Source organism: Malaclemys terrapin, chromosome 2 (assembly GCF_027887155.1).
Source record: "Malaclemys terrapin pileata isolate rMalTer1 chromosome 2, rMalTer1.hap1, whole genome shotgun sequence".
NCBI lineage: Eukaryota > Metazoa > Chordata > Testudines > Emydidae > Malaclemys > Malaclemys terrapin.
Genome location: NC_071506.1, coordinates 3,961,300 through 3,979,364, shown reverse-complemented (window position 1 = coordinate 3,979,364; position 18,065 = coordinate 3,961,300). Strand labels below are relative to the sequence as shown.

Sequence of the window (18,065 nt, the reverse complement as noted above, 5' to 3'; positions counted from 1 at the left end):
GGAAAAAATCCGCTTTGATTTATTCTGAATCTAATTACAGACTGCTTTACGCTTGATTGGCAGCCTGACCCATTACAGGGTAACACCAGCACGGGCAAGGGAAAGGGACCCAGCAAGAACAGTGGTGAGGTTGGATGGAGAGGGGGCTCTGTCTGTTTTAAAAAATATCCATTACATGATGCCAAGGCAGCATGTAAACTTCCAGGTACCTCAACCTGCAGGTCCAACCCTCGGGCCTCTCCCAGAGCGGTGTCTTTGGGGGAAGCCCAAGAGGGTTCTCACTAGGCAAGACTTCCCTTACTAAACTCCTTTTGACCGAAGCGAGATCTGAACCTGAGGGGCTCTTCAGGCTGCAGTTCCGGGGAGGAATGTTGGAAGCATTGCGGGGGATGCCTCAGTCTTTGCATTTTTGGAACCTTTTAACAAAGATTCACTTTGATCCCTGAACAGAGAGTTTCTCCCCATTCCACCCCATGAAGTTCTACGCCCCTGGCTGGCTGAGATGACTAGTAGTGTGAGTCCTGCGTCACAGAGAAAGACAGGGTATCTCCACCCCTAATGCTACACATTTCTCACTCATGTTTGCTGAGCTTATCAGTGATTTGGCCGTTCAGGATCTCTCTGCCCCCCAATTCCATTCCCCACCCCTCTCAAATTCTACTTTGGAAAAGCTGTATCTCCAGCATCATTTCACAGCCCCAAACGCCCTCACGCGTCCCCTCCTCTGCTCCAGCAAAGGAAAACCCTGAGTCTCAGAGGAACCTCCAGGGCAGTGTTGGCCGCTAATCACAACGGCTTTGGTGTGCTGGTCACTTCCGGGCGATGTCATAGTGCGCGTTGAACCAGTCGCAAGTTTCCTTCACAGCTGGAGGGGAAGGGGGAAGACAATTAGACCCCCATACAGCCCGAAGCATCACAAGCAGCGGCGGCTCCCTCCCTCCAGTTAACGCTGTGCCACTGGCCGCTGCTTACGGAGCTAGGAGGAGTGGAAGAATCATTGTCCTCATGCCAGAGGAAGAGGAAATGGACCAGGGAGATGAAGTGACCCCATCTAAAGTCTCAGAGCTGGAAACAGACCCCACAAACCCAAGCCCCCAGGCCAGTGCTTCAATCACTGCACCGTCCTGCCCCTACAACCAGAGCCGCTACCTCTGCTCACAGGGGTTTCTCACAGCATCTCTTTAGACACTCGCTGCCTTTGCGTTCTTGGTGCATGCACCACGGTGATGCCTGAGGCTGTGGGACCAAGTTCCCAGCACTCGCGGGAGGGAGAAGTCCTTCCCCACAAATCCTACCTGACTCCTTTGGAGGGCAGAGGTGAGATCAGACATACGCAGCCGATGCAGTGCAGTGGATGTTCCCACCGAGGGGCAGGGGAGCAAGAGCAACTCCTGACCAGCGCAGCCTTCAAGTCTTACCTTGTTTGAACGGCGTGAACTGGAAGTCGGGCATGCACCGCCTCAGCTTGCCGTTGCTGGCTGTTTTCTTGAACTGGCCGTCGGATTTTGTCGTGTCAAACTGGACACAGCGGGGGTAAGGGAAAACAAACGGGAATTCTGCCAAGTACTCCAGGGCGACCCCTACTGGTAGCAGCCAGGCAGGACAAGAGCTAGGGCCTTGGTAGCAAAGGTCTACTTTACGTGTCCCTTTCTGTAAGGTTTGCAGCTATCTCAGTCCTGCCAGCAGACCCTGGGCCTTAACCAGAAGATCTTGCTGTTGGTTAGTCCTGAACACCCAGGCGCAGGGGTGAGCGGAGAGAGATCCCACAGGAGGGAGATCCCTCGCGCCCGTTGTTTGCAGGGAAGAGGCTGACAATAAAGGGAGCCCCTAGCCAAACCTGGAACGTCCAGTGCGAGCAGCAACTGCGTTCACCATCTCAGGTGCACCACGAATGGAAGCCGCTGTCTCCAAGGAGACCCCGGGGTCACCATCAGATCGCAGAGACCTTGATGGCCCCAACTTCCAAGCACGGATCGAACATCCATGGAGCAAGCTCTCCAGTCAGAGACGACCCACAGGAAGCGGTGGGAGTCTCATCGCTTGAGCCATTTCGCACTGGATCAGACTGAACATTGGAGAACATGCCGCAGGGAATAATCTTGCACCGGATCAGCTGGGAATTAAGCCTTAGATGTTTGGATGCGACAGTTCTCCCCCTCCCGAGGGTGCATGCGAGTGTGGAGAATGGGTGCCAGGCAAGGACCCTGAGAGCCGGGCAAGGCTCAGGGAGGCAGGGCATTGGAGCAGTCATTTGTAAAAGGATACAATGAGTTCTCCCTTGAAATCCATGGCTTCCACGACGTTCTCCGCAGCTTCCCTGATAGAGACCTCGTCTTCTTCTCCAACTAAACAGAGAGCAAGGGTGAGGCTAGGCCGCTCTGTGGTGCTAGCCACAATGCTCAGGTAAGCCTCGTCGCCGCCCGCCCCGCTCTCGTAGCCACTTCCCTCCCCTTAGAGATGGGAGGGTGGGGGATCAGAGCCTGTGGCTGCCTCATGCCACCACTGCGGGCTCTAGATCAGAATGTGGGGGGTGCTGAGGAGAGGGGCATCCTGCATTGACCCCGCTACAGAAGGCGATGGGACGGCATGGGGAGGAGTGGGGACATGGGACTTTCCCTCCCAGTGCTGCAAGAATAGCTGAGGGCATCTGCCAAAGGGGCCAGGGTCGTGACACCGTCAAAGGGAGAGAGATGGTACAGGGGACACCTTACCTGAGAGGATGATGGGCTCCACCTCGTCGTACTCCCTTAGGACCCAGAGGAAGAGACGTGCCAGGTCCTGTGGGCACAAAGGAGCAGCTCTCAGTCCCTTTCCCCTCCCGGGAGCCACAGGATCCCAGCTCAGGGCACAGACACAAGCTCCTCTTTGCTGAAGGCCGGGGCTGTTGTATGGGGGCTGTTTGCCAGGAAGCTGAGCGTGCTGCTGCCCCCTCCGCCTCCAACTCAACAGGGCAAAGCAGGAACAGCTCCAATCTCTCGCTCCCCCAGCTGCCAGCTCCCTCCCTCTGCAGCTACCCCTCCAGGCCTTGCCACAAATGGCCTTTAAAGAGACCCCAGCCCTGGCTTGGCAGGAATAAACACAGTCATTCCAGTAGACACTGCCATGCTAACAGAGAGAACCAGGATACCTCCGTCAAGGCCCAGCTCCCGGGAGCACGCGCCCAACACGCTGCCAAGGCAGGGCCAATCTGAGCCCCTCTCCCCAGCTCGTGCACAGGGCTGGATGTGCAATCTGGGACCTGTCCGAGGTTTATTGCTCGTTATTTGTCAGAGGCACTTGCTCATCTTGGCAGCTTTATGTGGCTTATATAACGGCAACAGAGAGCTAACAGCACACCCAGGCCAGGCATAGGCCAGCGTATAGCTGCAAAGGGTCACATGGCTTCAGAGCCCCCTCTGCCAGCAACCCCCGCCCATTAGAACCCACCTCCCACTCCCAGAGGTGGAACTGGGGCACCCATCCCGCCAGAGCCCTGCTAACTGCTACCAGCCTCCCAGGGCCAAGCAACCCGTTCTCCCCGCCGTGGGGTCAGGATGTCTGAAATCTGCTCTGGGCCCCAGGAAACTCAGGGCCCAGTCCAGCGGGCTGGACTCCATAAAGGCTGTGCCTACCAGAGAGTAGATGAATTGTCTCCTGGGCTTTCCTGTTCCCCAGACAGTGAGAGCCGTGCCATTTTCTGTGGGACAATCACAAGAACGGCCATTAGTGGATGTTCCAACCGCAGCATTGGCCTGGTCGGCCACAGGTTCCCCCCGCCTCCCGATCCAAACACCCTCATGCAACAGAGAGCCAGGGCTGGCCCGGGGTAGCTTTACATCACAGCCCTCCTCTCTAAAGCGGAGGTGCAGCCCCCGGAGACTACTGATCCCAGCATGCCATGCTCCAGCTTGACGTAAGGGGCTGTAAGTAGCCATGTGTGACACTACGCCCCATATTCTTCAGAGATATTATTGTAGCATATCCATGATGTATTTTATGCGAGATGGATCATGTGAGATATCATTGGAAAGGTTATGATTTACTGAATGTGATTATCCTGTTTGTAGGCCTGTATCATTTCTGGATCTGAAGTTAGGAATATTGACTATGTATCAATTACAAGTGTGTTTACCCCTGGGGGACACCCACCAGACGGAATGCAATCAGTCTGGATAGCTCGCTATGAGAAAGGGCCATTAGAGAGGACAAGAGGTCTCAGAAGATGTTTATCACCCACAGAGAAGTTCTTCCTGGGAATGCTGCAAACCGACTCTGAGTTATGGCTGCATGGTCATGTGAGCAAGTCACCTGATACTGGACTCCAGGAATCACACCAGTATTTTTCCACTGACCGGGGGTGGGAATCACACTGGAAGACAAAGGATGCCTGCCATATGTAAAACCTATTTAAGGCAGGGGAGTGACATAATCATGGTTCCCTCTTGACTGAATCCCATCCCAAGATGAGAGCTGTAAACATCTAAGAAAAGACTGAATGAGGGGAGAAGGACTGAGCCTGACTAGCTTGTGAATGAAATATCTGAAGTTTTAAGTTGCAAGCAAGTGCATCTGGCCTTCAAGAATCTCTACAATCTGCCTAAAACAACATTTAGGGTGAGAAATTACTTCTTGTAACCAGTTTCTTTAGTATCTTAAGCTTAGATTGCGTGTTTGTTTTATTTGCTAGGTAATCTGCTTTGATCCGTTTGCTATCACTGAAATCTACCTTTTGTAGTTAATAAACTTGGTTTTGTTTTCTCTAAAACCAGTTTATGGAATTCGTAACGAGAGGGGGGGAGGGGGAAGGCTGTTGCATACCTTCCTCCACATTGAGGGAGGGGGTAAATTCCATGCTCTTACGCTGTATTCCCTTAGCTGAGCCTTCCCATACAGAGCTGATCTCAGCTGGGTGTGTCCCTACCTGTGTGTGCGCTGGTGGGGGCTTGAGAGCCTGTCACAGCAGCGCAGTGTAAAGGGAACCCAGGCTGGTGGGTCAGGCAGCTCAGTGGTACCCCAGTTCCAGGTGGCGCCCCAGGGGGAACCCATCACACCATGGAGTCGGAATGGACCTTCTTGGTTCCCTCACCGGCTGAGATTTGAGCATGGACCCCCTTCCCTGACGCTGCACAGAAATCACTTGCTAGTTTCACTCCTGCAGGGAGGGGCGATGCCCAGCCTAGAGCCACGTGAGAAGGGAGGAATCCAACCATCATGGCTCTCAGGAACTTACCATCCAACAACTGTAGCAGAAAACCCTGTTAGCAACGCGGCAGCTAGGGCTGCCCGGAGCCATCCATGGCTTGTTAGAGGCAGGGAGGTTTAGTTGTACAGTAGAAAAAACCCACAGGGTCCCAATGGACTCCACAAACTGTGACACTGCAGCCTAGATGCAGATCATTCTGGGTGCCAATGAGTTAATCCTCCCATTTCCTGCCCCTCCCCTAAGCCCATCTTGTACCTGAGGATCAGTTCCATGCAGTTTGCTGCGTGTGTGTGTGTCTTTGAGACATGACCCGGGCTCCTCTTTGTATGTGTCTATTAATGAAACCATGGCACATGCGGGAGGGATCTGCCCTAACATCCTAGCTGAAATTCCCCTCCGTCTCCCATTCACAGTTGGGTGTTCACTTGGCAGCTGTCCTCCACCCCAGAGGCACCTGCATTTCAGTGGTGATGCTTGTGGAGCTCTACAGAAAGGTACATCGTCACCACTTTACAATTGCAGCGAAGGGCAACTTATGCTTACTAAACGCCTAATGCTTTCATTAGGAAATCAGCCCCATGATCTTCTCGTGGGGCAACCCCCTTCCTAAATGAGGGCCAGAAACTCCCAGGACATTACTGCTTTGCGTACATAAATTCAGTATGGCAATTCTCTACACTGAGAGATTTAGGCACATTCTGGATGGACCAAGTGCTAAATGGTATCTACTCAACATATCTGCAGATATGAAACACAGTCACCTCAGCAACCTCGATAGCACGCCAGGCGAAGATCAGAAAGAAAAAGGGATTTTGCAAACCAAATAATTTACAGTAGCCCCTTCAGCTATGCAACTTAAAGCACTTCATTAACATTAGCCAGGTAACCCACATTTGAAGAAGGTAAGGGACATGCAAGGATCCATTCACCCACTGCAGAAATGCAGCAAGCTCTGGGGTGGAACATGGCACTTGTGTAACAACACACAGCAACACTTTCAGATAGTTTAGGGATAGGATGCAAAGAATGTCAGTTTCATTAGGAGCAAAAAAGTCACATGACTTCCCTCCCCCCAGCAGGAACTGTCTTTGCAGCCCATATTGCCCTAGCAACAAAACCCTGTTGGGTGGACTATGAAGCTGAGAGCTGAATGAAGGCTCCCTACTCACTCTTTGCCAGGTACACCTTGTGGATCAGTCCCGGAAGGACATGCCCGTCCTCGATGTTGTAGTTATCATGAGGTCCGAAGACATTGGTGGGGATCACGGCCGTGAATCGGCAGCCATGCTGTTCGAAATACCCCCTGGGAGAAGCGAGAGAGGGCCAGGGTAGGTGAGTGACTAGCTCAATGGCATGTTCTGTGCAGCTGAGGGCTGCGAGCACAAGTCACTGTCCCCCTTCCGTGCATCAGGGCTTAACCCTGTTCTTCCAGCAGGGCTTAGGGAAATGAACTGGGGCTGGCCAGCCCCCCTGGGGCCCCTGCAAGTTCCATCCACCGCCAGCCTCTCACTCCTTGTGCCCGCTGAGGTCAGAGAGCACGGGGGGGAAGGAATTATCCTATAGTGACAGTGATAATATTTATACAGTCCTTCATCTGGGGATCACAAAGGTCTTTACAGAGATGTACGGACTGTGAGAGTCCCTCCCCTGAGCCACACAGCTCGGGGCTGGGGCAGAGCAGGGAGGGGATGGACCATACCTGTTCTGAACGTCGATCATTCTCTTGGCGTACGAATACCCAAAATTGGAGCCGTGTGGGGGCCCGTTGTGAATCTGGGGAAACACAGTAGATGGCACGGTTGGGAAAAGTAAAGTCAGTTTGATGAAAATGGGGTTTCAACCTCCGGTGCCTGGCCCCCAGGGGAAGGAGGCGTAGGGAGAGTAAACAGGAGCGATGTCTGCACGGGAGCTTGACACCCAGGTTAGCCTAACCTGAGTGCGAGTGTCCACATAGCAAAGCCCTCCCCGTGCCCCCATGTCCTCGCTGTATCTGCACTTGCCTGTGTGTGTTTGGGGGGTGTATCCCGTGGTTCTTTGTGACGAGACGCTCTAGGATTCTTTCCCCCATCAATCAGGTCAATTGCAAGAGAACTTATCTGTCCTTCAGGAAGGGATTGTGGGAAGGCACTGGAGGACTATTGGCACTCCCGTGATTTAGCCTGCATCCTCACTGCAGAGTAGGTGGGTTCCAGCCCAGACCCTGGGCTCTGACTTGTACTGTACCCCCAGCGGGGTCAGCTAGCCCAGGCTTAAAGCACCCCCAAGACCAGGCCAGAGCTTTCTGAAGGTGGACAGTGGGGAGGAGGGGGCTGGTGTTAAGGCTAGAACCCAGGTAAGAGCCCAGATTAGCTGTGCAGCATAGACATATCCTGAGTTCGGAGGGAGAGAGCAGCCTCCTGGAGCCCCTCGATCGGCTGAAGGGGAAGCTGTCCTCACCTGCCAGCCCTGGGCTCAGCTCGCATCAAAGACAAGTCACAGGCAGGCAGAGATGGCAGGAATCCTCTATGTCCCCTTATTCCCCTTGAGCCGGTGCTGCAGGGCTGCCCGCCTGTTTCTGCCCGAGGAGGATGGGACAGGACTTGCACTGGACCTGATGATCCTGCTCCTTGTTTGGCCGGAGGGATCGCTGTCGAGCAAGGCAGGCGCTCCGCACTCTGCCCGACCCCACGTGCACATCAGTGCAATGAGGGAGGGACAGCCCCCACGGCGGTGCAGAGAACTAGGATGCAGGTACTGGGCCAACCTGACCGGTTACGGCACAGGCCTGCATCAGAGAGCTTCGGGAATCCCAGCCCACGCAGGACACTAGCCAGAAGGGTCAGTTCTGCTCTCCCCATCACCCACCCACCCACCGAGTCAGCCAACCAGGGCAGGAAAGAAGACCAGAGTCAAGATGACCAGCTGTCACTCTCTCAGATCAGCGTAACTGGCATCACAGTAAGCTGTCCACCCGCTGCACTGAGGCAGCCCCCAATGATCTCACCCCAAGGTGCACGGTAACTTAACCAACGTTACTGTGCTTAACCCACAGCTCTGGGCGGAGCAAAGGCGAAGCTGAGTGAGCGACGGGAATTGTAAGGCACGGTGCTGCGTGCCCAGCCCGAAGGCTGTCCCTTACCATGGACTCGTCGATAGGATAGGTGGTCTTGTCCGGGAAGATGCAGGTAGAAAGGCAGGAGACGACTTTCTGCACTCCGAATTCGTATGCTGAGTGAAGGACGTTGTCGTTGATGTGCACGTTTCTCCGCTGGGGAAAAGATGTCCAGCGGGGAGTTAGGAGTCCCGTTATATTCGGATCAGTTACCGCACGACCCACCTGGGCCTTCCAGCATGTCAAGAACCTGCCCCGTCTCTGAAGTCGCAGGCTCAGGACGGGGAACAGGTCGCCATGGAGCTCTCAGGCTAGTCTCATTGGTGGTACCAGAGTTGAACGGCCGAGGGCTGAAGGGATAGTCCTTGGGGGAGACCCCAAGCTTGTCTCCGGAGTCAGCAGTGGGATCAGCGCCAACCGCTCAGGTCTGGACTTTACCTTGCATTCCACCTCTCTCACAGCTGTGTCAGCTCTGGACACTGCGAGGGCCCCACTCCCCAACCCACAGCTCCTGCCAGAGGGCTGTCACTGCCCCCCCCACTCAGGGAGTTCAGCTGCTCGGGTTGGTGCTATGGGGCTTTCAGGCCCCCTTATCTATGCACAGCCCTTTCATATTGTCGCTCCCCAACCCCTCCCCAGGCACAGCCACTGCATGTACTGGGCTGGGCGGGGAACAGACCAGCATTTTTTTCCTCAATGTTGATCCTCAGCCAGGTGAAGGGAGACCAGACGAGGAGACGCGCACACAGAGCAGTGAGCCAGGAGGGCCACACGTTACCCAGCCCAGGACTGTATCAGCAACTTGCCAGGTGCTGAAGGACTGCACTTAATATGAGTAGGAAGGAGCAGATACCAGCCACCATGTGAAGACTACACATCCCAGAATGCAAGGTTCCATCTGGGGTGGAGTGAAGACTGCTCAGATCAAGGAGGAGCATTGCATGCTGGGACTTGTAGTCACCATGGATTGTTCTTCTGTATTACAGATAAGGTGACTACAGGCCGCTGAACCGCATGGGCCAGCCCCAAGAAATCTAACCAAGCTAGGTTGACCTGGTGTGTGTGTGTGTGTGTGTGTGATTCAGAGAGGAGGGCCAGGGGGTCCAACACCGGCTGCTAATAAGCTGCACCCCTTCATATTAGAGAGTCACTCACCAGCGCCTGGGGAGAGAATCATCCCAGCCAAGGCCCTGGGGTTAATCTCTGGATGCAGGGCTAGTGCTGGGGACAGTTCATTAGCCCCACAAGTGCCCTGGTGGGAAAGTGGTTCCCAGTTCAGCAGCTCTCACAGGGCCCATACACTGTAATCACACGTCTTGGTAACCCAACAAGAGGAGTCCCACCTGCGGTGTCAGAAGGCCCAGCACCCAAGGGGTTAATGACTTTATCCACCCATTTAATAAGCCTGCGCGTCCTGGGCTCTATTTCTGGCCCTGCCACACACTCCATGTGTGACCCAGGGAAGTCATGTCTCAGTGCCTCAGTTTCCCTACAATTACAATGGCGCTAACACTAACCTACAGCCTGGAGGCAGGGGGTGCGGCGAGGGTTAATTCATGAATGTCTGCAAAGCGCTCCCAAGTCCTTGGAGGAAGGGCAAAGGGGGACCACACAGCACGGTGCCGGCTCGCTGGACCCGACGTTACACCTTTGCATTTGCCAGCCTGGCCCCTTACCCAGAAATCCAGGTTGTATTTGATGTTTTTGAAGAGGCCTCCCACCAAGGCTGCCAAGTGGATCACGTGGGTGGGTCTGTGTTTCTCATACAGGGCTCTGGTCTCCGCCGCGTTCCTACGGGGAGAGGAAACAACAAACAGAACCCTCAGGGGCACGTTCTAGCCATCCTAGGTACCTATCTGGCCCCCAGGACCACGGTATCTGAGCACCTCACAGTCTTTGATGTATTCAGCCTCACAACCCCTGGGAGGCAGGGCAGTGCTATTATCCCCAAATTACAGGTGGGAAACTGAGGCACACAGTGACTTCCCCAAGGTCACACAGGGAGTCCAATTCCCTGCTCTGCCACAAACCCAGATCTCCCGCGTCCCAGATCAGTGTCATCACCACTGGGGCATCCACATGCCGGTTGGACCCTATGCTGCGGGCTGGCTGCCGTGAGATGGGAGCAGATGGCGGGGGAAGAGGTGTGGAAGGAGCCTGGTGCCAGACCCTTGACCCAGCAAGCTCCGTTAACGAGCAGTTAACTAACCGACTGTACAGCAGTGGCAAGAGCATCCTGGGGAACGAAGCTGAAGGCAATACCCGGCCCGTGTCCCCTTTAATTCCCAGTCAGGTAACACTCCAGGGATAACGCTGGCAGTAAAGGAGCTCCAACATGCTGCTTAGCATTAGCATGGAGCGTGGTGGCTCCCACGACTGGGGAAAGCCTTATGGATGCTTGTCAGAAAGAACAGCAATAAATGTAAAAATACCTGAGAAGTGGAAACCCCGAGGAGGGAGAGGAGTTACTTAGTGCAGCCCCAAGGAGGAGAACTAGGAGTAACAGGATGGAAAAGGAAAGGTTAGGGACGGACGTCAGGAAAAGCTTCCTGAAAAAGGAGTCAGCGGCAGAAGAAGTGGGTCTCAAGGGAAGGGGCTAAAGAAGCAGGAAAGAAAATATGCTGGTGGGAACAATCCTGCATGTCAGTTACACAGCTCTTCTTATCCTCAAAGCATTTTACACAGCACCCCTAAGCAGTGCGTTGTACAGTAAGAGAAACCGAGGCACAGAAAGGTGATGGTGACTTGCCCAAGGCCAAAGAGGGAGTCAGTGTCAGGGTGAGTTAGAACTCAAAGAGTTCCTGGCTCCCAACCTTGTTCTCAGGAGGCAGTAGGCTGATCTTGCTGCTGATTAAATGTCACTCCTGTTAGCACAAGGAGCGTCAAACAAACCTGCAGCACAAGGACAATGAGTCTTCTTGTCTCATGAGGGTTTGATAGTTGTGTGCTGCCACCACTAAAACGATTAGAGAGACAAGGGGGAGAGGCAATATCTTTTATTGGACCAACTTCTGTTGGAGAGAGAGACCTGAAGAAAAGCTGACGTGTAAGGTAACATCCTGGGAACAACGTGGCTACAACACCATATCACTAAAACCAGACTGGATGAAAGCCCTGGATGGACCAGACAGGACCTATTCAGTCACTCTGACTGTCTGACTCTCACCGGGAAAGGGGGCGGGGCTCAGGGGAGTGGCATACTTGGGGAAATGGGATTGGACCCGGTGATAGCAAGGACTGAATTACCAAAGAGAGGGTATCATTTAACTTCCCTTGGCTGGGATTGGCCAGGCTCCTTGCCTGGTGCTACAACAGGCAGCAAGGAATGACGTGGCAGCTGCAGGAGTGAAAACAGCATGTCGATAGGAAGCCAGCAGATGGAGGGCCCAACAGCAGAGCTAGTGGATAGATCCAAAGGACAGGTCTCATTAGCCTAGCCCCGGCATGGTCCTACAGCGCCCCTCACTCACACCATTTTCTTTTTTAAAAGCACAATACTCCTGACGTCTGTCTACGTGAGGATCAACACTGCCCAGACCCTGAACGCACTCGGGGTCTCCAGCGCGCTGCATTTCCACTACACCAGGGCCCATGAAATAGAAGCACTTATACCCTGCCCTCTGCCCGACTTCTTCTGGAACAGAGCTGCTCCCTGATCAACCCCACGGCCCTGGTCACCGGCAGATCCTCTGAGCCACACGCCGCATCTGGCCAGCCACCTCCAGTTAATCTGACATCAGACTTTTGAATACCCATCCAGTTTCGTTTCACGACACTGCACCTGGGAGGGGAGTGGGCGTCCCGGAGCAAAGCTGGCGCTAACACATGCGAGGCAGCTGCAATGGGCTCATTCTGTGGCTGTCTCAACTACTCCAAAAGCCAGTTTAAACCAGAAGTGAACATGATTTTCCTACCCTCCACACTTAGGGTACGTCCACACAGCAGAAGCTGCACGTGGGCTAGCCGACCGGAGCTAGCTGGAATCCAGCTAGAGTGGGTAACCATAGCAGTGAAGACAGCACAGCGTGCATAGTGCAAACCCAGCATGGACCCTAGGTATGTACTCAGCTTGCTAGCTCGTGGCCGGCTTTTGCTGTGTAGACACACCTTTAGTGGGAAGAAAGAAAGTAAGGGGCTGACAGTATCCGCTTAAGTCAGGCTCTGGCCATGCAGTTGTGCCAGCGCAACTCCACCCTAACGTACAGCACCTTCCTGCTAATCCAGCACTAGGGCTTCACACACAGCTCTGCCAATGCTCCTCACCACCAGCAACGCCCATTGCTAGCTCCGTTCCTGGGCGTCTCTGGAGAAGAGACTGCCTGTCATTCCAGAACCACGTGGGAGTTTTGTAACAGGATCTAAAACGAGGCACAGCCCTCCGCGCCATCCACATCATTTCCACTTGTCTGCCGAGGATTTGAACCCTGCTCTCCCGAGACACTCCCCCAGCGAGCCACCCCAAAATGGATAGGGACATTTCAGACAACAATGAACAAGCAAAGAAGAGTCCAGTGCAGCAAGGATATTGGAGATGTATTGGAATTGGAAAAGGTTCAGAAAAGGGCAACAAAAATGATGAGGGGTATGGAACGGCTTCTGTATGAGGAGAGATTAATAAAACTGGGACTTTTCAGATTGGAAAAGAGACGAGTATGGGGAGATATGATTGAGGTCTATAAAATCATGAATGGTGTGGAGAAGGTGAATAAGGAAGTGTTATTTACTCCTTCTCCCAACACAAGAACTAGGGGTCACCAAATGAAATGAATAGGCAGCAGGTTTAAAACAAACAAAAGGAAGTTTTTCTTCACACAACACACAGTCGCCCTGTGGAACTCCTTGCCAGAGGATGTTGTGAAGGCCAAGTCTATAACAGGGTTCAAGAAGGAAGTAGGTAAGTTCATGGAGGATAGGTCCATGAATGACTATTAGCCAGGATGGGCAGGGATGATGTCCCTAGCCTCTGTTTGCCAGAAGCTGGGAATGGGCGACAGGGGATGGATCACTTGATGATTCCCTGTTCTGTTCATTCCCTCTGGGGCACCTGGCATTGGCCACTGTCGGCAGACAGGATACTGGGCTGGATGGACCTTTGGTCTGACCCAGTCTGGCCGTTCTTATGTTCTTAAGGACTCACGTTAAGTCAGCATCCTTGGAGCACACGAAGATCCATTCCTCATCTGGCCTGCCCTCTCCATCAGCAACCACCTTCTCAATGCCTCTCCCCACCAGTCCGGTGCCACCGGTTACCAGGATGCGCTTTGGCTTCGTTCCTGCCGGCTCTGCCATGGCTACAAAATCTGCAGGGCGGGAGGGAAGGCAATTAATCCCAAATCATCTCAGTGCTGAGATTCATGCTGCAAACCTGCCTGGCCCGATGCAACTGCAGAAGCCAGGGGCATGTGTGAGCTGAACAGGGGCTGAGTGAGCAAACCTGGCTTCCCACTTCCTCCATGTCACCAGAGAGGTCATCAAGCCCCCACTTGGAAGGCGGTGGGCAAACGAGGGTCCTGAGTAGGTCACGAGGGCAGTGGGAAACACAGCTGTTGCAAGGCAGCTGCCCCACAGTTAGTGGGGAAGAGATCTGGCTAACCTGTGCCCTTTCCATCCCTCCACTGCCATCCAGTGGCTGTTTGGTGAAATGAATTCCTGGCTGCAGGAGGAATTTCCCCTGTTTTGGAGCACAAGTTTTAATAATCTTTCAAGGCCTCTTTAATAAAAGCACAAGACTCAGAGATAGTTCTATGGGCATTAAGAGGACATCGTCCATGGAGCAGTCACCGCCTGAAAACACCTACCATTGTCGCAAGTAACCCCTACGATCACCAGAACTTAAAGCAATTGGAGACTTTTTTCTAGTTTGTTCCCTTTGGGCAACCTTTGCAATTTATTTAAGCAACTAAAAGATATTTTTGTATACGCTAGTTAAAGGGTGTTTTAAAAGAGCACTGGTTTTTTTAAAAATTTTTAATAAAAAAACTCAGGTTACAGTGTGCCTTAATTTAATTATTTTTTTAATAAACCAGACACACTTCACGTTGAGGACATCACTGAAACTTTTTGACAGTGTCTCGCATTTAGGTTTTGTTTGGGCAGAGAGTGCTGGTAAAGCCCAGGATGAAAAGAAACGTTTTAAGAGATTCTCAAAAAAGTTTATGGGAGAGGGTTTTCTTGGATTTATATCTGCCCCTGCAGAGCCCTGAACACAGAAAAGGAAGTGACACTGGACAGTTTCACTGTTCAAGCTGCATGAAGGGCCAGAAATAAATCAGACACAGGATCTCTATTTAATCAATCAGTCACAGCTTGCCCCTTCCCCAGCACTTCCGTTGCAAGAATTTTAACATGCATTGCGAATGTGAAAGAACTAAGCATCAAACCCACCACCCCAAGACTCAGATTAATATAGTTATGGCAGGATTCACCAACAGCGCTGTTACAAGTTATTTTTCTTAGTGTTCAGTCTTTCAAGAAACGCTGTACTGTTGTTAGCTTTGTGATGGCGTTTCAATTTGGGGGAGATGTTGCAAACAGCAAGAGAGTTTGCTCTCTGCCTTAATCTATCAGAGTCATTTCTCGGAGTAGAGTTGCTTTCGGGAAACTGGAAGCAGGCGTCTGGGCTGACATTTCTGGAAGAGTTGATTGACTGCGTGCCATTTGGGACCACTTCTGTTTCAGGACTGGTGCACAGAGTGCAAACAAGTTACAAACATACTGAGGCCAGGTCTACACTACCAACTTACGTTGCTTAGGGGAGTATGGATTTTTCACAAGAGATGCAGTTATACCGACCTAACCTTGGGTGAGGACAACACTACATCAACGGGACGGCTTCTCCCCTCGCCTCTCAGGGAGGTGAATTAACACCACCAATGGGAGAGGCCCTCCTGTGGGTGTAGCAGAGTCTTCACTGAAGTGCAGGGTTTTAAGGTAGACCTACCCTCAGACCCCCGTGTCACTGACTTCTCAGGGCAAAGCGACCTCCCCACCTTTCCCCGGGGCCCCTCGCAGAGACAGCATCCTCCTGCTCCCAGGCGGGGCCAACCAGTCACCAGCACCCGCATGGGAATGGGTATCCATGGGCTCCAGTCAGGCCAATGGGGCTGTGCGGGGGGGAGAGCAAATTCTGAGCCTGTCTGAGGCTTGCAGTTTGTGGGGGGCAGAAACCACGCCCATGTGGGTATCCTGTGAACCCAGGCTCCCCCATACCAGCCTCCCACGTCCCACCACAACCCCAATGCACACACCACGCCCCCCCCTCTTCCTCCCCTCTCCCCCCCCATACCAGGGCCCCCACTTCCTCCATCCCCCGATACCAGGCCCCCCTCCCTCTCTGCCCCCTCGCTCCCCCTATACCAGAGCCCCCACTTCCTCCACCCCACCCCCCCATACCAGGCCCCCCTCCTTCTCTGCCCCCTCGCTCCCCCCATACCAGGGCCCCCACTTCCTCCATCCCCCGATACCAGCCCCCCCCTCCCTCTCTGCCTCCTCGCTCCCCCCATACCAGAGCCCCCACTTCCTCCACCCCACCCCCCCATACCAGGCCCCCCTCCTTCTCTGCCCCCTCCCTCCCCCCATACCAGGGCCCCCTTCCCCTTCCCCTTCCCCTTCCTCCTCCCATGCCAGGGCCTCCAGCCCCGCCCCCCCATACCGGGCCCCCCTTCCATGCCCCCGCCCCGGAGCTCCCCGGCTCTCACCTGGGCCGCGCCGCCCGGCCGCTCCCTCCCGGGCCCGGCTCCGCTTCCGCCCGCCCCGAGTCCGGGTCGCTCGCAGGTCGCAGCCCGCGGGGCTCGCTGGGAAATGGAGTCCGGACGGACAGACAGACAGACTGGGTGGGGGGGAGGGGCAGAGAGACAGACAGAGGGTGCAGGGGGGCGAGGACAGACAGACGGGGGGGCAGAGAGACAGACAGAGGGTGCAGGGGGGCGAGGACAGACAGACAGACAGACAGACGGGGGGGGCAGAGAGACAGACAGAGGGTGCAGGGGGGCGAGGACAGACAGACAGACGGGGGGGCAGAGAGACAGACAGAGGGTGCAGGGGGGTGAGGACAGACAGACAGACAGACGGGGGGGCAGAGAGACAGACAGAGGGTGCAGGGGGGCGAGGACAGACAGACAGACAGACAGACGGGGGGGGCAGAGAGACAGACAGAGGGTGCAGGGGGGCGAGGACAGACAGACAGACGGGGGGGCAGAGAGACAGACAGAGGGTGCAGGGGGGTGAGGACAGACAGACAGACAGACGGGGGGGCAGAGAGACAGACAGAGGGTGCAGGCGGAGAGGAGAGACAGACAGACCCGGGGGGGGAGGGGCAGAGAGACAGACAGAGGGTGCAGGGGGGCGAGGACAGACAGACAGACGGGGGGGCAGAGAGACAGACAGAGGGTGCAGGGGGGCGAGGACAGACAGACGGGGGAGGCAGAGAGACAGACAGAGGGTGCAGGCGGAGAGGAGAGACAGACAGACCCGGGGGGGGGGGGGGCAGAGAGACAGACAGAGGGTGCAGGCGGAGAGGAGAGACAGACAGACCCGGGGGGGGGGGCAGAGAGACAGACAGAGGGTGCAGGGGGGCGAGGCAGAGAGGTCAGACAGACAGACAGCTAGAGGGAAAGACAGTAGGACAGACACACCGCTGAAGAGAGAGACAAACAGACGGACTCACGGACACACTGATCTTCATGAAGCATTAATAACATTTCGCTCTGACCTGGCATTTGTCGCCCCAGTGCCCACCACGTACAGGGATGTGTGCAGCTGGACGGACGCACAGACACGGACCCCCAGCTACCCGCTCGCAGCTGGCCTCCCTCCCCCAAGGGTGTTCTTTACTGTCCAGTCTTACACTTTTTCAGCCGCCCCTGTTCTGAAAAGCTTCTCCTGGGCCCATTGCCCAGCCCAGCCCAGCCCTGCACTTCGGGGAAAGTGCTGACTGGGGGCCCAATGTCCTGGCTCTCTTGGTAACGACCCTGAGGCCAGAACCCCAGCTCTGAACACGCCGCCCCGGACTTGGGGAAAAGCCCAGGTCTGGATCTAAGTGCCGAGGCCCTGGCCCATCTCTGTGACAGTCCCTCAGGGGAAGCCAGGACTCAATGTACATATACATTTGTATCATAGTGGCCGAACGCCGCAAGGATGGAGGCCTTAGAAATCCGTATTATAATACAGAGAACGAGGAAATATGCAAATCAGCACAAGGATGTGCTCATTGCTACAGTCTCTTAGCATTTCCAAAACACTCGTCACTTTGATATCGACTGAGGCACTGACGATAATGTTTTTCATCTGCGTAATTCCTTCTATCCTGCGATCACAAAGCACCTTCCTGCAATCTGATCTGTGCAGCTGGACTCTGAGGCCCACGTGAAGGCAGCTGAGCACCTCCTGGGTCTTCTGCACAGAATCAGGACCATTAAAGACCTCCCTGCCCCTCAAAAGGACGGGAGTATCATTAACACCGTTTAATTTCTGGGGAAACTGAGGCACAACGTGGTTAAATGTCTTGTCCATGGTTACACACTGAGAGGCAGAAACAGAAGTTGAACCCAGAACTGCTTATATCCAGGTCTGTTTTTGAACTCCATGACCATCCTGCCTCTTGTACTATATGGATCCTGATAGCACCTTTTTGACATTTTTTTGTTCCCGTTTTTTCTCCTCCCCAGTCAGGTTGTTCAGTGTTTCAGGTCAGCCACTGACTATGGGATTTGTTTAGGACTAATTACTGACTCCTATTCCGGCACTGGTTTCATCAGAAAACTGCTTTCTTCTCTGTTTTCTTTGGTGCATTCT

At 54.2% G+C, this 18,065-nt stretch overlaps 1 protein-coding gene across 1 annotated transcript; it reads right to left on the bottom strand.

Annotated features, from left to right (window-relative positions):
• Positions 1-364: 364 nt before the first annotated feature.
• Positions 365-16,072, bottom strand: GFUS (GDP-L-fucose synthase). Its single transcript, XM_054019562.1, has 11 exons — positions 15,971-16,072; positions 13,411-13,573; positions 9,950-10,064; positions 8,301-8,429; positions 6,882-6,955; positions 6,352-6,485; positions 3,612-3,676; positions 2,712-2,778; positions 2,266-2,345; positions 1,419-1,518; positions 365-865 (listed from the first exon to the last, which is right to left on the bottom strand). Exons 2-11 carry the CDS (start codon positions 13,560-13,562, stop codon positions 810-812), a joined length of 972 nt encoding a protein of 323 aa, XP_053875537.1. The 5' UTR covers positions 13,563-13,573; positions 15,971-16,072; the 3' UTR covers positions 365-809.
• Between the last annotated feature and the right edge of the window lie 1,993 nt (positions 16,073-18,065).

Excerpts from the sequence above, each read along its gene's own strand:
- GFUS (XM_054019562.1), bottom strand. The coding sequence starts at position 13,562 with ATGGCAGAGCCGGCAGGAACGAAGCCAAAGCGCATCCTGGTAACCGGT. Across the intron at positions 10,065-13,410 it reads TCCAAGGATGCTGACTTAAC|GAACGCGGCGGAGACCAGAG; the intron begins GTGAGTCCTTAA and ends CTCTCCCCGTAG. Across the intron at positions 3,677-6,351 it reads CAAGGTGTACCTGGCAAAGA|AAAATGGCACGGCTCTCACT; the intron begins GTGAGTAGGGAG and ends ATTGTCCCACAG.